The sequence below is a fragment of the Stegostoma tigrinum genome, chromosome 6 (assembly GCF_030684315.1).
Source record: "Stegostoma tigrinum isolate sSteTig4 chromosome 6, sSteTig4.hap1, whole genome shotgun sequence".
Taxonomy (NCBI): Eukaryota; Metazoa; Chordata; class Chondrichthyes; order Orectolobiformes; family Stegostomatidae; genus Stegostoma; species Stegostoma tigrinum.
Genome location: NC_081359.1, coordinates 54,293,524 through 54,319,058, shown reverse-complemented (window position 1 = coordinate 54,319,058; position 25,535 = coordinate 54,293,524). Strand labels below are relative to the sequence as shown.

At 42.4% G+C, this 25,535-nt stretch overlaps 1 protein-coding gene across 10 annotated transcripts in view; it reads right to left on the bottom strand.

Moving 5' to 3' along the window:
- dlg2 (discs, large homolog 2 (Drosophila)) overlaps window positions 1-25,535 on the bottom strand; it is an 891,501-nt gene that overhangs the window by 566,593 nt on the left and 299,373 nt on the right. For all 10 annotated transcript variants that reach the window (XM_048533248.1, XM_048533245.1, XM_048533246.1 and 7 more), the window contains one exon: window positions 20,380-20,433. In XM_048533248.1, coding sequence (XP_048389205.1) covers window positions 20,380-20,433 — 54 coding nt within the window. The remainder of the gene's footprint in view (window positions 1-20,379; window positions 20,434-25,535) is intronic.

Sequence of the window (25,535 nt, the reverse complement as noted above, 5' to 3'; positions counted from 1 at the left end):
GGTTAGATAAAGTGGATAGGGAGAGCCTTTTTCCTAGGATGGTGACGGGGAGCACGAGGGGGCATAGCTTTAAATTGAGGGGTGATAGATATAGGACAGATGTCAGAGGTAGTTTCTTTACTCCGCGAGTAGTAAGGGAATGGAACGCTTTGCCTACAACTTTAAGTACATTTAAGTCATCATTGGACAAGCATATGGATGTACGTGGAATAGTGTAGATTAGATGGGCTTGAGATTGGTATGACAGGTCGGCACAACATCGAGGGCCGAAAAGCCTGTACTGTGCTGTAACGTTCTATGTTCTATAATCCTATGGAATCATTAGTTAAGGTGGTTCATGGATTCTCAGTTCAACTGTTTATTTTTTACTTTTGTAGCATCCAGGGACCACATATATGTTTTTTGCAGCACTGTTTAGTTATTTAAAGAACCTTTTGGTTGCACTTTTGTCTCATGTCCCTGATCTTTGGGTACCCAGTGCACAGGGGAGATTGGGTTGGTCAAAGATCCTGCTCATGGAAGTGCTGCTAGACCTGACCTCAGTATCCATCAACAGATCCAGGAAGCAGGCCATGGAGTCATGGTTTATGAATGGCTGTCTCTTGTCTACAACTAAATTTGTGCCTGGAGAGGGAGCATGCAGTGTCAACCAACACCACCAAAGCCTTTAGAGAAAGCTCGGTATCACAGGACTGATCATATATTTGTGTAAAATCCCATCTAACATCAAACTATGTCACAACCTGTCTAAACATGTTAATTGAGTAATATAGATGTGATTAGGGTGTGAAAGGAATCATTATTAAACTTGAACCATGAAGAAAGACGATTTGGGTTTGTCTCATCGACCAGTTTAAATTTTAGATTAGATTAGATTAGATTCCCTATAGTGTGGAAACAGGCCCTTCGGCCCAACAAGTCCACACTGTCCCTTGAAGCATTCCACCCAGACCCATCCCCCTATAACCCACACACCCCTGTGTACTATGGGCAATTTAGCATGGCTGATCCACCTAGCCTGCACATCTTTGGACTGTGGGAGGAAACTGGAGCACCCGAAGGAAATCCAAGCAGACACAGGGAGAATGCACAAACTCCACACAGACAGTTGCCCGAGGTTGGAATTGAACCTGGGTCCCTGGTGCTGTGAGGCTGCAGTGCTAACCACTGAGCCACCGTGCCACCCTAAATCTAGTTTAGCATATTAGTGTCTTTTGAAAAAGCAGATGATTCTGCCAGATCATGGCATTCATTAAACTTGACTTCCTCACCTCTTCCACAAAAACCTGGCCCAATGTTTCCTGCATCTCACTACCAAGGAGACCAGCAGCTCAGGATCAGCTGGTAACAGACAAAAGACCCACCATCTGCCAGGAGTCACTCTCAATGCCAGCAGGTGCATGGCTTAAGATAATCAGAAGATGGTACCTTAAGTCATCCCGTCCAAGTCAATAGTAGTTCATCTGCCAGCCTTCAGCACAGCTGACGATGACATACCAATGCACAGCGTATGTAAACAGGTCTGGTATACCCCAAGACATTGTGCGATGTTAGAAGGTAACTGTAGGACATCTTGCAGAAATATTTGTATCTATAATTACAGGTCAAGTGCTGGATGATTGGAGAGTGGCTAATGTTGTGCCTTTAAGATGATGTAAGGAAAGCTTGGGAACTACACACCTGCAAGTTTGACTTCGATGGTGGATAAGTTGTTAGAAGTGATCCTGAAAGATAGGATTTATATGCATCTGAGGAGACAGGATATAATTAGGGATAGTCAGCCTGATTTTCTGCAAGGAAAATAGTGTTTCTCAACTTGATTGAGTTTTTTGAGAAACTAACGAAGAAGATTAATGAGCGCAAAATGGTAAACATTGTTTATTTGGACTTTAGTAAAGCCTTTGACAAGGTTCAACATGGTGGGTTAATTAGTAAAGTTAGATCACATGGGATTCAGGGTGAGCTTCCCAATTGGTTTTAAAATTGACTTAATGGCAGGAGACAGAGATTGGCGGTGGACTGGAGCCCTCTGACCAGCAGTTGTTCCATAGGGATCAATGCTGGGTCCACTTTTGTTTGTCACTTACATAGATGCTTTATTTGCGCATGTAGAAGGCATGGTTAGTAAACTTGTGGATGACAGCAAAAGAGGTGGTATAGCAGTTAGTTATTGAGGTTGAGGTTGAGAAACATTGATCAATTGGCTGAAGAGTTGAAGACGGAATTTAATTTGTTGAGGTTGGTTGGCCTACCAAGCTGACTTCTTGTTTCACAGGCATTTCGTTACTATGCTGGTTAACATCCGCAGTGCGGCCTCCAATGAAGAACCAGTGTTTTTTCCCACCTGGTTTTTAAACTCTGGGATCCATTGAGATAGATTGCCTCACTGCCAGTTTTCCTTCAGTGGAATGTAATGGAGTCAAGTTCAATACGTTCACTAATAACGAGCTTCATGGAATGTAAAGGCTTCCAGGAATGATCGTGCCTGTCTCTGCCTAGCTTATCCCAGGATTTTGGTGCCCGAGTAGAAGTGGTGGTTCTCCTCATCTATGTGGATTCAGATCAGTGATTATTGGTCATGTCTTTTTGTAGCCAGACGGTGTTCATGTACTCTTGTTGTTAGTTTCTTTCCTGTTTGACTGACGTAGTGCTTCTCACAGACACTGCGGGGGATCTTGTAGATGACACTGGTCCTGTCCATGATGGGCAGTGGGTCTTTAGTTTGGGTGAGCAGTTGTCTAAGGTTGATGTGGGCTTGTGTGCCACTCTGATGCCCAGCAGTCCTAAGAGACTGTAAGAAACACTACAAACAGGAAGGAAACTAACAACAAGAGTAATGAACACCAATTGGCTACAAAAAGACACAACCAACACTCACTGATCTCAATCCACATGGACAAGGAGAGCCACCATTTCGATTGGGACAACACCAAGGTCCTGGGACAGACTAGGCAGAGACAGGCAAAAGAATTCCTAGAAGTCTGACACTCCACAAAGCGTGCTATTAATAAACATATCGAACTTGACCCCATATACATTCCACTATGAAGGAAAACCAGAAGTGAGCCAATCCATCTCAATGAACCCCAGAGATTAAAAACCCAGCAGGAAAACGTACCAGCACTTATTTGGCGGCTGCACTAAAGATGTTACCCAGCATGGTAATGAAATGTCTGTGAAACAAGAAACCAGCTCAGCGAGCCAACCAACCTCAACACCCACAACCCAAACTACAAGTCTACTCCAAAGTCTTAGGAGTTCAATTTGGATATTGCATTTTGGCAAAACAATTGAGGGCATCACCAATACAATTAGAAGTCAGATCTTGGGTAGTGTTGTAGAACAGAGAGACCAAGGGTTCCAGTACCTAATTCTTTGACATTTGCATCACATGTAGAAAGGGTGGTTAAGACGGTTATCACGGCTGCCTTTATTGCTTCGTCCTTTGAGTTTAGGAGTTGAAACTTTATGTTGAGGTTGTAGGATGTTGGTGAGGCTTCCTCTGGTGTACTGTGTTCAAGTTCTGGTCGCTTGGTTATAAGAAGGACACTATTAACTGGAGGAGGTTCAGAAGAGATTTGCTGGGATTGGAGAGCTTGAGTTATGGGGAGAAGTTGGGTAGTCTGGGTCTTTTTTCACTGGATCATAGGAGGTTGAAGGGTGACCTCATAGGAGTTTACAAAATAATGAGTGATATATGAAGCAATCTCACAAAGTCCAGTATCCTGTTACCAACTCACCATTTATTTACACATGTATAGTATATGACATTGACATAGGTAGCTCAAAGCTAGATCCTACACTGAACAGAACCTGTGACACGCCTGTTTATATCTGTCAGCCAGGAGTCCAGCCAGGACTGGACCAGATTAATAGCCCCAATCAGGGAAATTATATTCTATGAGATCCACTTGGCTGATCTGGTTCCAATCACAAAATCCCTCCCCATTTACATCCTGGGACATGGATCTGTTCTTTCTCCAATAGCTTTTCCTGGGGTATTTTCACACCAGGTCCAGTTCCTCCGATTCTGCCTTGTTACTGGTAGTGTGTACTAGTATGCAACCCATCTCTTGCACCCAGATTGTCTCAGCTGAAATTCATCCTCCTCAGGTGGTAATGGCATCAAGGCTGCAATACCTGCTGTGTTCATCTCATCCCCAGAGGTTTCTTTGATGCTAGGGTGAGGTGGAGAACCTATGGATTCTGGTAGCCTTGTGAGATTTTCTGATGAGACAGGTATGTTTTGTTCATTCCCTGTTTACGAGGTTGCAGCTTTTGTGTGGTCCACGTGTTTGTTCAGGACCATCTTTCCTAACTGTACTTTGTACATCATGGGACCTGACCTTACATCAACCATGTCTCTTACCCATGCAAGGCCATTCACGTGGTTTTGATACCAAATTTTGTTCCCTGAAGTAAACTTCTTCTCTCACTTACAGGGGTCTTATGAGTAGTATTCACATTCCTGATACTATTTCAGTCCCACCACCCCACCACCCCCACCCCAGGTCCAGGAAGATCAGGTTTAACCTGGTGCAGAGTCTTCTCCCCATTAGGACTTCTGCTGGAGTTATCCCTGTCGTTGCGTGGCGGGTAGTTCTACAATTTAACAGGAATCAGGACAGTTTGATATCAAGTGAGGCTGTAAGCCGTTTCTTTGTGCCTTCAAAGTTTGGATTGCCTTCTTTCACAAATTTTGTGCTGCTTAATCATGGCCCATTTTGAGACCAGCACTTCTGGGCATTTGTGTATTGCAAAAGATGCTTGCAATTATTCAATTGTCATTCATGTGTTTGATGGATGAACTCTATGAATGTCCAACCACTTTGAATTAGCATCCAAATGACTATAAACAAAGCCCACAAATGGACCTGCATAGTCGCAGTGCAACCGAGTCCAAGGTTTACCCGGCCATTCCCACAAATGTGGGGAAGCTGCTGGTGTTATGTTTTGTCCTTGCAGGGTACTGGGTACTGCCAAACAAAAGTGGCTATGTCGGCATCCAACCTTAGCCACCACACACAACATCTAATTGCACTTGCACGTATGCATAGCTCATGTCCATGTCCATGTCCATGTCCATGTCCAGCTTCTTGAAGGAGAGCCACCCTGCCCACCAACAGCACCCCTCCACACCTCCACACCCCTGGCCATTGTGGCGTTTAAGTCCTCTATGTAAGGGATTGGGTATTTATCCAGCTGCAAAAAGCAGTTTACCATTTATTTGAAATCCTCACAAAGACAAACTCACCTGTTCGGCTTCACAATTGGTATGGCTGGGTGCTGCCTATTCTACAAACTGTACTGATTTGATGATTTCTCTGCTTTCCAGCCTCCTGATTTCTGCCTTTCCTCATGCATGTAAAGCAAATGGCACTGGGCAGGCTCATGCAGCATTGTGGATTTGCTTCTTGGTCAACATGTAAAGGTGACTTTGACCCCTCTGATAGGTCCTAGACCTTCCTGAAAAGTGTTTAAATATTTGACACACACCAATTATATCATCTGTGCTGCTTCTCCCTTTCGTCCAGAATTGGAAATGTTCATCCATTTCGCTTCCAATTTCAATTCTGCCCTCACTTTCACCTGGTCTATCTCTGACTCCTCCCTTCCCCTCCTCGACATTTCTGGTCCCATTTCTGGGGATAGACTAGCCACTAACATTCATTATAAACCCACCAACTCCCACGGTTACATGGACTATACATTCTCACACCCTGCTTCCTGTTAAGACTCTATCCCATTCTCTCAGTTCCTCCAAGTCTGTTGTATATGTTCAGTACAGGCCAACTTTGACAAGGGACCCTCCAAAACATCCACCTTAGTCCCCAACCGAGGATTCCCCAGTTCCCTTGTTGACAGGGCCCTCAACCAGGTCCACCCATCTCCCACACTTCCACCTCACCCCTTCTCTTCCTTCCTGCAACAGCAATAGGGTTCCCTTTGTCCTTACCTACCATCCCACCAGCATCCACATCCAGAAGATCATCAGACAACATTTCCACCACCTCCAGTGAGATGCCACAACCAGACACATATTCCCCTCCCCTGCGTTGATCACCTTCCACAGGCACTATTCCCTCTAGGACACCTGGTTCATACTACTTTCACTCCCAACATCCCACCACAGCCCTACGGCACCTTCCCCTGTAACTGGCGAAGGTGCAACACCTGCCCATTTACCTCCTCCCTCCCCTGTATCCATGGGCCCAAATATACCTTCCAGGTGAAACAACACTTCATTTGCACTTCCCATAATCTGCATTCGCTGCTCACAATGTGGTCTTCTCTACATTGGGGAAACGAAGCATAGACTGGGTGACCACTTCACAAAACATGCATGTTCTGCTCACAAAAAAGATACTGAGCTACCTACTGCGTGCCATTTCAACACACCGTCCTGTTCCCTGGCCAACATGTGTGTGTCTGGCTTGCTCTAGTGCTCCAGCAAAGCTCAACACAAACCGGAAGAACAATACCTCATCTTCCACACAGGGATACTGCAGGTCTCAATACAGATTTCAATAATTTTAGGGCCTAATCTCTCCCATATCCTAGCCCCCAAACCAGGCACCAGGCCTTGTTATCACATAGCCAGCCATTACATACCACCTGTTGTTAGTCACTAACAGTCCCCATTAATAACTGTTCACCCTCCCAGCCTGATCATTATTAACTCCTTTGTCTGTCCAACTGTTTGGTCTCTCTTTTGGCTCTATCCTATCCTGTATGCTCTACCCCACCCTTCTCCCTATTTTCTACATATAAACTGACGTTTTCCCAGCTACCATCAGTTCTGAGGAAGGGTCACTGGACCCGAAATGTTAATTCTGATATTTTCTTCACAGATGCTGCCAGACCTGCTGAGCTATTCAGCAACTTCTGTTTTTGTTCCTGATTTACAGCATTTGCAATTCTTTTGGTTTTTGTTTAGATACTTAATCAGGATTTTACTTCATCAGCTATTTTCTGACTGAACAATTTTGAGACAGTTAAGTTGAATAACGCTCAAATTGGTTGACCCAAGCCTTTTAGTGCAATCAGTGGTAATGGAAACAGCTGCTTCTCTTAAGAGACTGCAATCAAAATTGTACTGTTAATCTGTAGGGGTTCCCTGGTATAATTCACAGCCTAGCCAAAATGTTATGCAAACTTTGGTAAGGACTGATTTCGAAATCACTGATACAGTCAGGTGTGTATCAACCATTCGAATTCGGTGACCATTTGAGCAGACATTTATTTTGGTTAGTTTTGATTTGTATTTTGCTAAACATCTTAACAGTTCCAAACCATTTGCAGATGGACTTTCCAGGGTGTGCATTCTCCTGGATATCAGTCTATGAGGTCTCTTTCTCGATTCACGCCTTGTGGGACTCAAGGCCGCGTACCAGCAGCAACTACAATAGTCTGCCAGCTGGATCCTCGAGAAAATTTTAACTGTTTGGCTAAGGCTTAGCTTTGTTTTGGGATTTTGATGCGGGCTGACCTACAGTCCCTCTGCTCAGGATATATCCCGAGCAAATCTGTGCAATTTCCTTCACTCAAGTGGTGTTCCCAAGCACAGTCAGCCTGGCGAATTTTTTTGCCCCCTATTCATTTCGTGGAATGTGGGCGTCGCTGGCTGGCCAGCATTTCTTGCTCATCACTAATTGCCCTTGAGAAGGTAGTGGTGAGCTACCTTCTTGAACCGCTGTATTCCTCCTGCTGTGGGTTGATGCACAATGCTATTAGGGAAGGAATTCCAGGATTTTGACCCAGCAACAGTGAAGGCACAGCGATATATTTCCAAGTCAAAATGGTGGATGATTTGGAAGGAACTTGGAGGTGGTGGTGTTCCCATATATCTGCTTGCCCTTGTCCTTCTAGAAGGAAGTCATTGTGGGTTTGGAAGCTGCTGTTTGAAGATCTTTGGTGAATTTCTGCAGTGCACCTTGTAGATAGTACACACTGCTGCTACTAAGCTAAATACGTTCACTTCTATTGGCATACCCTGTAACTCATATGTTTCACTTGCCACTATTTCTCACAAAGCCAGTTGTAGTGCCTGTATGAAGTCCAGTTGAGTTTCAGCTAGTTGGCACTTTTGCATAATCACATGATTGATCTCACATATGAAATGGTCTCTCACCACCTCACTTGTGGTTAAACCAAAAACCCACATGCCTCTGCCAGTTGTCTTAACCTCATACAAAAATCATGATATGGGTTCTCAAACTGCCAAGTAAAATTGATAATGTCTCAGAATTAAAGGAGGCTTGGGATTTCAATATTCCTTAGCTAAATCCATCAACTCTTGCAAGGTTTTAGTGTCTGGTGTCTCAGGGAAAGTTAGGCTTCTAATAACTAAAAAAAGCTGTGGATCCATAAGCTGTCAAGAAAATTACCTGCTGCTTTTCATCTGTCCCAAAGTTATCTGCCTGGAAAAAAATAATGCATTCTTTCCACAGACTGGGCCAAATCTTCGATGGCAGGATCGACCATGTCAAGCCTCCCAAATACAGGCGTAAGACCAGAAATGCTCATCCAACTCAAAGACAACTGCTGCAAGTGAATCTCTTCTGGAGCATTTTATTCTCTTCTCGCTACAGAAATATTTCCACGAAGGCCAAAGTGCTGTCACCAAGTCTCCCTTTATTTACATATATAAAATACATGAAATTGACCCAGCTAGCTCAGAGGTGACTGCTAGCATAAACTGAACCCCCGACACTCCTGTTTATTCCAGTCAGCCAGGAGTCCCTGATTGGAGCAGGTTAACAGCCCCATCTTTGGAGAGATCCATCCGGCTGACTTTGTTCCAAACTCTACAGTATAGATAAAGTGAACGGTAAGTGTCCTTTCCCTAGGGTGGGGAATTTAAACACCAGGGTCATATTTTTAAGATGAGAGAGTAGAAAGATTAAAAAAAAACTTGGGGGCAACATTTTGTTTTTACACAAAGAGTGTTTTGTATGTGGAATGAACTTCCAGAGGAAGTAGTAGAAGCAGGTACAGTTACAACATGTAAAATACATTTAAATAAGTACATGAATAGGAAACATTTAAAGGGATATGGGCCAAGCACCAGCAGGTGGGACTAGTTTAGTTTGGAATTATGGTCAGTATGGACTGGTTAGACCAAAGGGTCTGTTTCTGTGCAGTATGACTCTATGAGTCTAAGCTAGGAAATCAAAGTAGAGACAAGGGTCATCATGGGTGTCTGTTTAATGTGTTCATTTGAGTGTTACAATGAATAGATTTCTGCAGACTGATGACATCAAGGGATACCAGGTATACAGAAAATGTGGGAAAGTGGCATTGAGGTCGTTGAATAGCTATGAACTAATTGAACTTATTATCTGAGGAAGGATGCTCTTTCTTTCGATGGAGTGCACTGAAGAACATAGGAACTAAGTGTAAGTGTTTTATTTTCTTTATTCATTAATAGAATGAAGGTATTGCTGGCTAGGCAGCATTTATTGCCCATCTCTAATTGCCCAGCAATTCAAAGTCACATGTAGGCTGTGGGTCCGGAGACACATGTAAGTCAGACCAAGTAAGGGGTGCAGTTTCTTTCCCTAAAGGCCATTAGTGAGCCAAATAGGTTTTTCCGACAATCGACCGTGTGTTCATGGTCATAATTAGAATCTCAATTCCAGTTCTCAATTTTTTTTTACTGATTGCAACTTCCACTATCTGCCTTAGTAGGATTCAAACTCAGGTCCCCAGAATATTATCTGGGTCTCTGGATTAACAGTCCAGTGATAATGCCACCAGGCCATCACCTCCCCAAGGTATAGGCAATATAGTATCTCAAGCCAGGTCCACCATTTGATATGATTATGGCTGATCTCATCTCTGCCCACTTTCCATAATCCTTTGACCCATACTAATTAAACATATATCTTCTCCTCAAATTTACTCAATGTCTCAGCACCCACCACAAAGGCATTAACGATCTCCCTATAATGGCCCTGACTTGCAATATTTCTTTCTTTAGTTTCAGAATGCAGATTCCTAACTGGTGTCATGAGCCACTTATTTAATGGCTAGCCCTCATTTTCAAGTAAACAACAGTGTACATCACAGTGTACATCTGTACACAGAGCTACAGGATCAACATACACTTCAAATTAAGGGAAGGACATCCCTTTTGATTGGTCTGTTTCCATGCTGCATGCCTCTGATTCCATGAATATTTAATATTTAAGGAGGAAAGGAATACAAAAAGGAATAGGAGGTGGAGTTATGCTGATTCTATATGCTGAGATGAGTACATTAGTCAGAGATGATCTTAGATCAGAAGAAGTGGGTGGAATCTGTGTGGTTGGAACTAAAGAAGCAGCAATGGATTGAAGATTAGCCAAAAGTCAGAAAACAGAGAAGGATCTAAGGAATCATTTTTTCACTGGCAGGCTCTGACTAGTGGGATACTGCAAAGATCAGTACTTGGGACCCAGTTGTTCACAAAATATAATTATTTGGATGTGGCAACCAAAAATGAAATATTTCCAAATTTGCATGATACAAAATTAAACAGGAATATGTATTGTGCGGAAGCTTCAGGAGAATTTGGATGAGTGTGGTGAGTGGGCAAAAATATAGCAGATATACTATAATGTAGAAACATGTGTGGCTATCCACTTTGGTAAGAGTAACTGATATACAGAATATTTCTTGAATAGTAAAGGGTTGGAAAGTGTAGATGAGCAAAGAGATAAAGACGTCATTGTCGATAAGTCCCTGAAGGAAAACATGCATGTACAGCTTGGAGTACAGGAGTAATGAAGTCAGACTTCACTTGTACAGAAGTTTGTTTAGACTGAAAGTAGAGGAGTGCGTGCAATTTTGGTCTCCTTGCCTCAGAAAATATATTGTTCCCAGAGAACAAATGCAACACAAGTTCACCAAATTTATTCCTGGGAAGACAGGACTATAATGTGAATAGAAATTTGGTAAATTGGGACTGCACTCTATAGAGTTTTGAAAAATGAGATAATAGCTTTGTTAACTATAAAATACTTCAAGGGATAGACAGGACAGATTCAGGAAAGATTTTCCTTTTTTAGGGATCCAGAACCAGAGGGCACAATTTAAAAATAAGGAGGGTGTCATTTAGGACCAAGAATGAGAATTGGTTTTATTCAGAGGGTTATATACCTTTGAAATTCCCTACCCCAGATGGTTGAGGAAGCTCCATTTTGAATATAATTGAAGTACAGTATCATAGATTTCAGATTACCAGCAGCATAAAGGGTTATGAGATGATTCAGCCTTGAATAAATGCAGTGATTCAGCCTCCATTACTTTCTGGGGAAAGAGAATATTATACCAGAGTCAGCGTCGTATAGCACGGAAAAAGACCTTTCAGTCCAACTAGTCCATGCCAAACACAGTCCCAAACTAAACCAGTCCCACCTGCCTTATTGTGACCTATATCCTTCAAACATTTTCCTATTCATGTACTTAACTAAATGTCTTTTATATGTTGTCATAGTACTCACATCCACCACTTCTTAAGGAAATGATTCCACATGTGAACAACCCTGTGTAAAACATTTGCCCCCACCCCCCATCTTTTTTTAATCTTTCTTCTCTCACCTTAAAAACGTGCCCCCTAATCTTGAAGTCCCCCATCATTGGGAAAAGACAACTCTATCTATAGCCCTCGTTATTTTATAAACCTCAATAAGGTTGCCTCTGAACCTCCTACGCTCCAGTGAAAAAAGTCCCAGCCTATCCAGCCTTTCTTTATAAGTCAAACCTTACATACACGGCAACATGCTGGTAAATCACTTCTGAACCCCGTCTAGCTTAATAATATTCTTCCTATAACTGGGCAACCAGAACTGCACACAGTATTCCAGAAGAGGCCTCATCAATGTCCTGTATAAACTCAACATGGCTTCCAACTCCTATCTATAGATTAAGAGTTAGATTAGTCATGATTGCATTAAATGGCAGAACAAGTTCAACAAGTTGAAAGGCCTTATCCTGTTCCAATATATAATATAACTGCCACTTTCCGGCTGCTACCCACAATCCTCCACTCCTTCGTCTATCAAAAAAGTAAATAAAAGTCAAAAAAAAATTCAGCCTTGAATAAATGCAGTGATTCAGCCTCCATTACTTTCTGGGGAAAAAGAATTCCACATGGAAAACCTAGTGAGAGAAAATTTTTCTCCTCATCACATGCTTACCACTTACATTTTGAAGAAATCCAGCCCCTTCTCTAAATCTTCTCACTTTCTGTCTGCTTGTCCTCATCAGTGTTGAGCTTGATATAATTGGCTACTGTCTTGAGCTGCATCTGCGATAAGTCTGATGCAACCACTGGGCTGCTGACTGAGAAATGTTGCAGACATTTTCCACTGATTTTTCAGCCACAATGATTTTCAAAGTTGCAGAGATCAGATGTACACTCACAGACTTCACAAGCACTTTACAAATAAAATGTAACTGCTTCCATGGACAGATTCTGACAAATAAGCACTGTTGTTCAGACATCTACAGGTCTTTTGATTGCTGCCTATTCACCTTTCCTAGAAGGTAATTTCTTCTGCATTGGTGGTCCTTACCCCAGTTATTTTTGAGGCCTTCTGCTCTCCTAGCTCCTTCATGCTCCAAAACAAATGACTGGCTAGAGGTCAATATTCTCCTTGGTCAACTGCTCTTGTTAACTGTCTTTCTTTTCCCAGGAGGACCATCCATTGGAATGCATTATTCCAATGGTCCAACGTTCTGAGGATTTCTGTCAGCCTTCCCTCTAAGTATCGCTCTCACTCTATAGCTCCACTAATTGTTTACTCTGACTTGCTCTCAGGTAACGCTTTCAGTGGGTCCACATTAGCCCAAAGTTAACAGATTAAAGTTCCTTCACGTCTCATCCTATGTCAACTTCAGTCTCCAACTCTTCATCCCAACTTCTTCATTACTTTATATCCTGCCTGGGTGCTGTGGAATTAACATTGTTCTCATTCTCTCCTCTTTTGCAAGCCATGTAACCAAAGTAAAACTGCAAGTGAAACAAAGAATTGGCACACATTGAGACTGAGTTGCTCAATTAATTACTGAATTGACTGGGATTTATAGGAACATGAGGCATGAAGTGATTTCTAAAGTTATGCTTTGCTCAACTTCAGAATTATTGCACAATGTCAAGAAACAGATTCAACATCATCATATTCGAATAAGGCCGGGAAGGAATGTTGTCCAATTGGTGCATGAAATTTAGGCTTTATTTACCACATCAGAGTTCCTCTGAGATTGATGTAGGTATTAACCAAAGCAATAATTAGAAAGATGCCTTTTAAGACAAGTTCCTAACAAGAGCTTCATTGTACTCTTCAGGGAAGTATTTCTTTATGACTAAGGTTAATAAGCACCAGGGAGGCTACAAGTTATTATATAGAAATTCAATGTTGAAAAAGAATAGTCAAAATAATACTTGTCCCATTTCTTTCTTAAAACTGGCCTTATTCTCAAGAGTGTTCTATTCTTACAGAAAATCTGAGAACAAGGCCTTGACCTTAATTCCATAACCAAGGGGAAAATAATTTGCTGTTAACTGAAGCATGCCACTAATAAGGATTGAAGGCACTCTAATTATCAGGTTTGTATTCTCACTGTATGCTTCAGTCTTGTTTATTCAATATCTAAATCAGTTCTACATTGGTAAAGTGTTTCTTCCCATTATTAATAGTATTTCAACAATTGAAAAGCTTGCATCCATCATGTAATTCATGTTCCAATGCTGTAAATCACTTTGATTTTAATTTTTCATTCTTCAGCCCTTCAAAAAATTTTCTCAGGCCAATTGCAACTGCACATTAAATAAAGGTTCTATGCTGCTATAATGCTTCTCAGTTCTAATAATGTATTGTATCACATTAACTTTGGTTATAGAGATTTTATCAAGACAGTCAATGGGGTCCAAATTAATAGCAATTTATGGCCCTTTGATGTGCATTCCCCTGAAAAGTGATTGCAATTAGTAAACACAAATTTAGTTAGGAATGAGAGATAATGGGAACTGCAGATGCTGGAGAATTCCAAGATAATAAAATGTGAGGCTGGATGAACACAGCAGGCCAAGCAGCATCTCAGGAGCACAAAAGCTGACGTTTCGGGCCTAGACCCTTCATCAGAGAGGGGGATGGGGAGAGGGAACTGGAATAAATAGGGAGAGAGGGGGAGGCGGACCGAAGATGGAGAGTAAAGAAGATAGGTGGAGAGAGTATAGGTGGGGAGGTAGGGAGGGGATAGGTCAGTCCAGGGAAGACGGACAGGTCAAGGAGGTGGGACGAGGTTAGTAGGTAGATGGGGGTGCGGCTTGGGGTGGGAGGAAGGGATGGGTGAGAGGAAGAACCGGTTAGGGAGGCAGAGACAGGTTGGACTGGTTTTGGGATGCAGTGGGTGGGGGGGAAGAGCTGGGCTGGTTGTGTGGTGCAGTGGGGGGAGGGGACGAACTGGGCTGGTTTAGGGATGCAGGAGGGGAAGGGGAGATTTTGAAACTGGTGAAGTCCACATTGATACCATTAGGCTGCAGGGTTCCCAGGCGGAATATGAGTTGCTGTTCCTGCAGCCTTCGGGTGGCATCATTGTGGCAGTGCAGGAGGCCCATGATGGACATGTCATCTAGAGAATGGGAGGGGGAGTGGAAATGGTTTGCGACTGGGAGGTGCAGTTGTTTGTTGCAAACTGAGCGGAGGTGTTCTGCAAAGCGGTCTCCAAGCCTCCGCTTGGTTTCCCCAATGTAGAGGAAGCCGCACCAGGTACAATGGATGCGGTATACCACATTGGCAGATGTGCAGGTGAACCTCTGCTTAATGTGGAATGTCATCTTGGGGCCTGGCATAGGGGTGAGGGAGGAGGTATGGGGGCAAGTGTAGCATTTCCTGCAGTTGCAGGGGAAGGTGCTGGGTGTGGTGGGGTTGGAGGGCAGTGTGGAGCGAACAAGGGAGTCACGGAGAGAGTGGTCTCTCCGGAAAGCAGACAGGGGTGGGGATGGAAAAATGTCTTGGGTGGTGGGATCGGATTGTAAATGGCGAAAGTGTCGGAGAATGATGTGTTGTATCCGGAGGTTGGTAGGATGGTGTGTGAGAACGAGGGGGATCCTCTTAGGGCGGTTGTGGCGGGGGCGGGGTGTGAAGGATGTGTTGTGGGAAATATGGGAGACGCCGTCAAGGGCGTTCTCGATCACTGTGGGGGGAAAGTTGCGGTCCTTAAAGAACTTGGACATCTGGGATGTGCGGGAGTGGAATGTCTTATCGTGGGAGCAGATGCGGCGGAGGCGGAGGAATTGGGAATAGGGGATGGAATTTTTGCAGGAGGGTGGGTGGGAGGAGGTGTATTCTAAGTAGCTGTGGGAGTCGGTGGGCTTGAAATGGACATCAGTTACAAGCTGGTATCGGCGCCGCCTCTTGCTCCCCAGAGGAGCTCGAACAGTTCATCCACTTCACCAACACCTTCCACCCCAACCTTCAGTTCACCTGGGCCATCTCCAGCACATCCCTCACCTTCCTGGACCTCTCAGTCTCGATCTCAGGCAACCAGCTTTCCGGAGAGACCACTCTCTCCGTGACTCCCTTGTTCGCTCCACACTGCCCTCCAACCCCACCACACCCGGCACCTTCCCCTGCAACTGCAGGAAATGCTACACTTACCCCCATACCTCCTCCCTCACCCCTATCCCAGGCCCCAAGATGACATTCCACATTCAGCAGAGGTTCACCTGCACATCTGCCAATGTGGTATACCGCATCCATTGTACCTGGTGCGGCTTCCTCTACGTTGGGGAAACCAAGCGGAGGCTTGGAGACCGCTTTGCAGAACACCTCCGCTCAGTTTGCAACAAACAACTGCACCTCCCAGTCGCAAACCATTTCCACTCCCCCTCCCATTCTCCAGATGACATGTCCATCATGGGCCTCCTGCACTGCCACAATGATGCCACCCGAAGGCTGCAGGAACAGCAACTCATATTCCGCCTGGGAACCCTGCAGCCTAATGGTATCAATGTGGACTTCACCAGTTTCAAAATCTCCCCTTCCCCTACTGCATCCCTAAACCAGCCCAGTTCGTCCCCTCCCCCCACTGCACCACACAACCAGCCCAGCTCTTCCCCCCCACCCACTGCATCCCAAAACCAGTCCAACCTGTCTCTGCCTCCCTAACCGGTTCTTCCTCTCACCCATCCCTTCCTCCCACCCCAAGCCGCACCCCCATCTACCTACTAACCTCGTCCCACCTCCTTGACCTGTCCGTCTTCCCTGGACTGACCTATCCCCTCCCTACCTCCCCACCTATACTCTCTCCACCTATCTTCTTTACTCTCCATCTTCGGTCCGCCTCCCCCTCTCTCCCTATTTATTCCAGTTCCCTCTCCCCATCCCCCCCTCTGATGAAGGGTCTAGGCCCGAAACTTCAGCTTTTGTGCTCCTGAGATGCTGCTTGGCCTGCTGTGTTCATCCAGCCTCACATTTTATTATCTTTAGTTAGGAATGATGCAGTCATAAGCCTTAGAACCAAAAAATACTTTAATTCAGTGTTTTACATTTACTGTTTTTCCTGAAAACAGAGTGAAATCAATTTATCTCAATTCCTTCATGTTATTTTCAAAGTATTTGCTTAACACTTAGCCTTCTAACTCTTACCTTAAAAGCCATGCCCTATAGTTATTAACTATTGGGAAAAGTACCTTACTATCCAACCTAGCTATGTCTCTCATAATCATACATCTGTTGTTGCTAAGTTGGGGAGAGTATTTGTGGATTGGGAGGCAGGACGTTAGAACTTGGTGCTTGTAAAATGCTGGTGTTTGTAAAATGCTACAGGGGAAAGCATTGTGTGATCCCTTTAAAAGGCTGTGCTTTTTCTATGCTTAGAGATGCCTCTTAGCAGCTTGAAAGTTTGCAAGTAGAGAGAGCACCAGATACATTTGTACCAAAAGGCTGTACCGTTAGTAGGCCAAGCGGCACTTAAGATACCAAAAACCTATCAAATTTGAATCTAACGGTTATGACAACCTAGGACCAATCTGATTGTTAGAAATTGATGTATCATTAGGGGCATAAAAGAAGGGGGAGTTGGAAAATTGGCAGAGCTAACTGCCATCTGCAAGAGATAACAGCTCTCAGCTATTAGAGAAAGCACCATCTATTCACAACGGTACCACAGCACTCCTCGCTAAGGTTCCTGATGGTTGACGGAACAATTGACAAGGGAAGACACAGAACATTCTGGAAGAATTAACCTGGCTGTAATTTCAAGACACTAATTTCTATTGTTTTATTATACAAGTGAGACTTGTATTTATTGGAACAGCTGCCAATAAAATCTTGCGTTATTGTGGAATATTTAGTAGTTAGAAGGGATTTGTTTGGTTTGTTAATAGTTTGATTTGTTCATTGTTAGAGTTAGATAAATGCATTGTTACACGTTGATTGTAAACTGAGTGTCAGGTATTTATTTGACTTAAATACTAGAAGTTGCTAGAAGACAGATTACACCTCTTTTCACACTCCTTTTAACAGCGGAGGTTATTGCCTAGTGGTATTATCGCTGGACTGTTAATCTAGAGACCTAGAAAACATTCTGGGGTCCTGGGTTTGAATCCTGCCATGGCAGATGCTGGAATTTGAATTCACTAAAATATCTGGAATTAAGAATCTAATGATGACCATGAATCAATTGTCAATTGTCACAAAAAACCTACCTGGTTCACTAATGTCCTTTAGGGAAGGAAAGTATCATCCTTACCTGGTCTGGCCTACATGACTCCAGACCCAGAGCAATGTGGTTGGCTTTGTACAGCTGTCTGGGCAATTAGAGATGGGCAATAAATGCTGTCTAGCCAGTGATGCCCTCATCCCGTTAATGAATAAAAGAAAAGATTATAGGGTGAGGTGATCCTCATTGAACATTTCGGGTTTTTTTTCCCTCAGAGGGGCATCTACCTTTTAGGACACAATCTACCATTTATAACACTATCAGGTGCCCTCTCAACCTCTACTGCTCCAGGTATAAGAGAAAACCGAAGCCAACTGCACCAGCAGAAGCAAGGGGATCAACATCTCAGCCTCCTGTTGTTCCAAAGGCAGAGGAAATGGAACAGACATGAAAGAAAAATCTCCCAAAACCATGGCTATAAGCAGATCAGTATTAAATCATCCTGAAGCTAGACAATGAAATTGGAAACCAGACACCAATCTGCATATTTGATACTAGATGTAGTTACTACAAATACAACCAAACATGAATCTGCCTCCTCCCTCACCAATATCCAGTATCTCATAAGTCTTTCTTTATTTAAGTTCTTTTATTTTGTAATCCCTTTATCTCTGTTCATGTTTCACCAGCATATTTTTTTTAATCTTGATAATATACTTGACATATCATTAACAAAAAGTTCTCTTGACAAATCTCAACACCAGAGTCTCAGGAGGCTCGGGCTAGAAGATTGAATGCAATCTGCACAGAAGTTTGGCTAACTATCAGAAAACAGTGCATGTATTAATGGGTTATTTTCTAATTGGCAGAATATGATGAGTGAAGTCCCACAAACATCTGTGCTAGAGCATCACCCTTTGACAGTTTATATCAATGACTTAGGTGAGGGAAGTGAAGACATCATTGCTAAATTTGTATATGACACTTAGTTGGGTAAGAAATTAGGTTGTGAAGAATAAGGAAGATGCAAACAGATATAGATAGGTCAAGTGAGCGTATAAAAATCTGGCAGAAGGAGTATAATGTGGGAACATACAAAGTTGTTCACTTTAGCAGAAAGAATTTTTAAAAATGTATTACTTAACCTATTAATGGATCCCAGGCCAGAATGACCTTTAGAGATATAACTTCCTGTGTACATACTAACCAGTTCCCCACTGTTTCAGAAAATTCCAGCCTACATCTCTATTGGTATTCACTGCACTTTTCACTCTGATCTCCTAACCTTTTCATTCTGAATATCCTATCCACTAATTGTGCTACCAAATGCCTCAAATTGAAAATTGTTTCCCAAACCCCAACCCCCCAACATCTCTGTCCTTTGATGCAAGTCTATTTTTTTTAAAGAAACTCTTCAACTGCACTTAATTTAACCTCTTCTATCCCGGGGCAACAGAACTGATCCTGAATTTTTAACTTTTTGGGGAAGAACATAGAAACTGCATAATGTTGAATCTTTTAACTGTTATATCCAGCAATTTTTAGCATTCTCATAAAATGTTATCGTTCCAGGTAAGAACGCCTGGTAGACTCATTTCCATCATTGCTGAAGATATTAGAACTTTGAGTTAACCTGAAGTTTGTGCAGATAGTCAAGAGAGAAATTGAGTGATTCACAATTTAAGACTAGGGGGCATATTTCTGAGGTAAAAGGAAAAAAAATTTAAAAAGACATGCTGGGCAATTTTTTAAGCAGAGAGAGTAGTTCATGTTTGGAATAAACTGCCAGAGGAAGTGGTGGATGTGGATGAAGTTACAACGTTTAAAAGACATTTAGATTAGTTTATGAATAAGAAATGGCTGGAGCACAGGCAAGTGGGACTAGTTTAGTTTGGGATTAAGGTTGGCATGGAATAGTTGGGCTGAAGGGTCTGTTTCTGTGCTGTATGACTCTATGACTATGAAAATATCCGAATCCTATTTGATACTTGCATACAGTTTTGCATGTGCTCTATTTTCCACATTGCACTATACTGAAAAATTGCAGCTTTTAAACAAAACTAGGATACAATAAAGAATATAATTTATATCTGTCATCCCCAGCAATGCTTATTTTAAAAATTCTAAAAAATCATAAGAACGTAAAAACTAGGAGCAGGAGTAAACAATTCAGCCCCTCAAGCCTGCTTTGCTATTTAATGCTTAGTGAATTTTACAGATTCACAATCCTTTGTGAAAAGTAATCCTTCTAATTTCTTTTAAATCTGCTACCACTCTGTCTAAAACTACGACCACTCATTCGAGATTGCCACACAAGAAGAAGAATCTGCTCTACATCTACTTTTGTTAATTCCCTTTAGGGCACTATATATCTCAATATGATTCATTCTTCCAAACTCTAGCAAATATAGGCCTAAACTGCTCAATCTCTCCTCATTAAAAAAAAACCCATTCTTAATTAATCTAGTGAGCCTTCCCTAAACAGCCTCCAAAGCAATTACATCCTCCCTCAAGTAACTGGAACAAAATTATACACAGAGCTCCAGATACAGTCTCACCAATGCCTCGTAGAGTTGCAATAACATCCTCTACTTTTATAATCTATTTCTTTCGCGACAAATTGCAAACACATGAGCATTCTAAGACATAGCAGTGGAAAAAATATTGTTTGTTTTTTTAAAAGCAATTGTTATAGCCATCGTGCAATACCTGAAGAGATATACTTACATATGGGACTGTCTCCAGTGTTTCTGTGTTTACAATCATGGGGGCAGGGCTCGCCTGTGTGTAAATACAAATGTAGTCAGGTCCATTTGCAAAAATTAATACTACCAAAGTACAAAGACGATTTCATGAACTGTCACATTGTTATGCAATAAATTGAAGGCTAGTTCCACATTTAATGCTTAAATCAGTAAAACTTTGTAATAAAGATCAGTTATAATGAACGTAAAGTTACTTTAAAAAATACATTATGCCCACGTACCAACTTAAAAGGTACGGAGTATTGTACATTGAAAAACTATTATTATACATCTTATGTCTGCATCAAAACTAAATATCACAACTTACATCTTCCGACGATTCAGGAAACTTCATGTAAAAAAGTTATCATTCTTCCTGTATTTTTATAATAAATTGCTTTCATATATTTACACAATGATTTTATAGCATTTAGCAAGAATGTTAATTACTTGTACTCCTTTTAGCAAAAATGAGAAAATTATGGACTTATGACTATGCTAATGTAATTGGTAATTATGAGTTTAAACATAATTCTCAACAAGAATAAGGCTATAGATTTAATACAAAGGTAATGACACTGAACGTGTTGGAGAAAGGGAAGACGGCATCATAGTTCACCAAAGGCAGATGCTGCAGTCAAAAGGAGTGGTGTCCTCTTCCTGGAAGACCAGTAGAGTAGGCTATGCTGCTAGACTCTACCAGTCTGGACCAAGATCGCCACCTGGGTCAGTGCCACCTCCATGGTGGGGAGAAACAGCCAGCCATGCAGGAAGTTAAATCATCATTTCCATGCAATCAGGTTAAGTGCCACACTCCTCTCTGCTAATGTCATACACATTATTTTTGACACTGCATCCAACTCCCACTAAGCTCATGCCATTCTCACTGCATACAACACCTTCTTTCCTTCAGTCTCTCCCATCCACCCGTGCCCCACCAAACTCCACACTACAAACTCTGCATGTCCTCTGGACTGCATCCTCCGACCCTTGATACATTTTATCACCTTACCCTATTCAAATCAGCATGAACAGCCGTGCTACTCTTGTAGTCTCACTCATTGACAAAACAGCCGACAACAGCACAGAGACAGCTGTAGAGGTGAAGGGACTGCAGACATCCACGTTCGCATGAGTGTTGAGAATTCTAGTCTTCTCAGGAGAAGACTGGGACAACTCCTGTGCAGATGCTAAGACATTCATGTCCTGGCTAACAAGCGATTATCACACTTCCTTCCACAGTAAATCTCACAATGGCCCCACTGTCACACTCAATCATTGCACACCACTTCTAACCACTGTCTATGGCACCTCCTCTCTCTCTGTCTTACAGGTTCTGTTAGGCTAGCCACAATCTCTGCAGACAAATACTCAGCTGTGAGGACAAGAGTACAGAGACACCAGAGCAAGCATCAGCAAGAATGCATCCTGCATCCCATAACAGTCCACATACAGACACTTCTGGGGGGAACTTAGACATACAATGTGTGGGTTGAAGATATGGTGAGCACTTCACTACAACAGCTCCACTACTGGCCGAGGAAGAAACACCCTTAAGCCACTTGCAGAGGACTGCTGAAGACCAGGCACCTCTTCATCTCCAGAATGAGATGGCCTTGTGATGTAGGCAGTCAAGAACTTCATCCAAATGTGTGGGGCAGAGCAGTGCCAGCACATGGGACACAATGGGCCTACTGCCCAGAAGCTGGGGCAATGCAGCAAATCGTGTGGCCACCTGTCTGTCTCTACGTGGAAAGGTTGACGGCTGCCAAGGAGAGTCAGGTCCAGCACCCCCACAGGCTGGAGATTTACACATACTTTCATTCCATCACCCATGGGTCACTAGGTCTGAAGATTGGTGACAAGGCAAAGGAACCTTCACAACAGTCCAGGTGCCCATTCCTCTCATGGAGACAGGGTGGTGCAGAACACCCCTAGCCAGTGGTTGAAGCACATATAGACCTCTCATAAGTCTCTTCTCAGGACATTCCAGAGATCCTCAACCTCCATCCTGCATTCCCCCTTCTGATCAAGACCATTGACACAATTGCTAACACACAAGTAATTGAAGAATAAAATATAATAGTACCATTGCACTGAACTGGCTGAATATCTTAATCTGATGCAGGCTCTACAAAGTAAGATCTGACAGTTGCATTGAAAACAGATTTACAGGCTGCCTTTTACTGAAAAATAATTCTGATCCAGAATATAGCTTTTACTGGATAGAGCAAGAAAAGGATTTCAACTCCTGGACTAGGGCTTGAATAATGTTGCGCTAAATTATAATCTAGCAATTCCAAACATTAGATCTGTGCACGTGTCAGTTGCCAAAATGCAGTCCTGTAATGAAGCTAATGTTTTCAAAGTTAAGAATAGTTACTTCAGGTTACCATTTCAACTACTGCCATTTAACAATTTAAAAGTACATAGGTTCATTAACACCTAAACTGTTTGATGCAAACAGTTTGCATCGGTAAATTACTTAGTTTTTTGTTTAAAACACCAAGAAAAACCAAAAAACCAAAACAGAATTAGTAGGCTGAGAAGGGAGTTAGTTTTCTCTTAGTGTCCTAAGTTTAGTTAAAAACATATACAATGCTATTTTACAAGTGGAGATGTGTAATTTCTACCATTTACTGAGAACAAGCAGTATCCACTTTTGCTAAAAATAATACATGGATAAAAATATATCTTGGATTAGGCTTCGGCTGCAACAGTGAAAAATAATTATTTATCCGGTGTTTATTGTAAATTGAACCAATGAAATCCCATTGAAAGGAACATTTGCCCTTGCAGATAAAAATGAAGAATGCAGATACTGGAAATCTGGAACAAAAACTATGGTCCTGACCAAAGTTGACACAGTGCGGAACTGGTGGAACATAGCAGGTCAGGTAAGCATCTGTAGTTCTTGCTACCTCCAACTTCTGACCAAAGGTCACTGAACTCAAACATTAATACTGTTTCTCTGTCTACAGATGCTGCCAGTTCTGTTTTTCCAGCAATTTCTTCTTTTGTTTTGTTTACTCTCATAGAGTGTCTTCTATGACCTTAGGATAACCCAAAGCACTTTACAGCCAATGAAGTACTTTTTGAAATGGAGTTAAGTTGTACTGTAAGTCATACAGCAACCAATCTACATACAGCTGGTGCCTGAAAAACAGCAATATGCTAATGATCAAATCATTTTATTTTCAATGATGTTGACAGAGAGATAAATATTGGCCAGGACAGCAGCAGATTATTTCCTTGCACTTTTCAAAATAGTGCCATTGAATTTTTGTATCCACTTGAGAAGGATAATAAATCCTTGGTTTAACATCTCATCAAAAAGAAGATACTTGCAACTATGAAGGAGTACTGCACTGGAACATGAGCTTGGATTAGTGCGCCGACAACTCTGTACTTGGACTTGAACCTACTAACTCAGAAGCAAGTGTGTTACTAATGATAACAGACAAGATTATTGGTTTAACACGTTTTAAAAATAAAATATTTCACAGGCAATTGACTTAAGTAAAAACTGCAGATACTGGAGAATCTGAGACAACAAGATGTAATGCTGGATGAACACAGCAGGCCAAGCAGCATCATGGGAGCAGGAAAGCTGACTTTTCAGCCTAGACTGGTCTAGGCCCGAAACACTAGGCCTGAAACATCAGCTTTCCTGCTCCTATGATGCTGCGTGGCCTGCTGTGTTCATCCAGCTCTACACCTTGTTATCTTACATGAAAAAAACAGTTGCTTTTAATATAGTACATTTCACAACCACAGGATGATCCATAGCACAACACAGCCATATGAAATGTAGCCACAGCTGAAATGCAGGAAAAGCAGCAACTAATTTGTCCAAAGCAAGTTGCTACAAATAGAAAAGTGATAATGACTGTAGGAGGAGACTAAAGTGTGATGGTAATACTACTATACTTGAATTCTATAAGCCCAGGGGAAACAGAGTTCAATTCCCACCACGCAGCTGGTGCAAATTCAATTACCAGATATGGAACATAAAGTTAGCCTCAGTAATGATGACTATGACTACTGAAACACATGAATGTGGCTGGTTCAATTACTGACCTCTGAACTAGTCAAGAAAACCACTAGATCAAAGAAATAATTAGGGATGGGCAGAGTATGCTAGCAATTAAGGCCTTTAAGTGGTCAATTAAAGGACCTAAACTTGCCATCTCTCCAATCACCTGCCAATCTGGGAACAACTGAAAGCATGGAATTCGGACAAGAGGAGGGCGCTTTCACAGGCCCCATCCATGCCTTTGCCTTGGACCTCCCTAATACCGCTCTCCCTGTTACCCTAAACCATGACTTGAAGATTTAAAACTTATCTTCTCACCACTGGATCCCAAAGTATAAGGTCTTGTCCAGTAGTTTTAGAAACTAGACGGTGCAACTATGAGGGAGTACTTGCACCTGGCTATTTCAGTGCAGTGCCCTCGCTCGGCTGCTAGTTCTTAAAAAGCTGATTGGCAGGTGATTAGGTGAACCATCTTGCCAGTGTCGGTGGTGCTTTAGCCACCATCTAACATGCCCTCCCAAGTGATGAAGGTCAGGAACTCATTGCCTGAACGGGAGGTTCAGTCAGCAACTCTTGAAACATTTAAGCAATATTTTGAAATCCAATTGCAATGCCATAGCCCCCAGAGCTATGGAAAATGAGATTAGTGTAGGCAGACCTTTGCTGATTGGTGCAAACAAGATGGGTGAAATAGCTTCCTTTTCTGCTGTGAACATCTACATGTTTGAAATAGAACCTTCTTCATTAGGAGTCTAAATCTTACTTAAATATTTCTTCACAGATATTTGGTTCACTCGTTCACTAGGAGTGTAGGAATTGCCTCCTTTCTAGCTGGACAAACAACATATTGATCAAGTAAGTTTTCCTGAACTCGTTCCATAAATTCTTCCATCTCCTTACCATATATTCAAACAAAATTCAAGTTAATTTTGGATAATGGGAACTGCAGATGCTGGAGAATTCCAAGATAATAAAATGAGAGGCTGGATGAACACAGCAGGCCAAGCAGCATCTCAGGAGCACAAAAGCTGACGTTTCGGGCCTAGACGCTCTCTGATGAAGGGTCTAGGCCCGAAACGTCAGCTTTTGTGCTCCTGAGATGC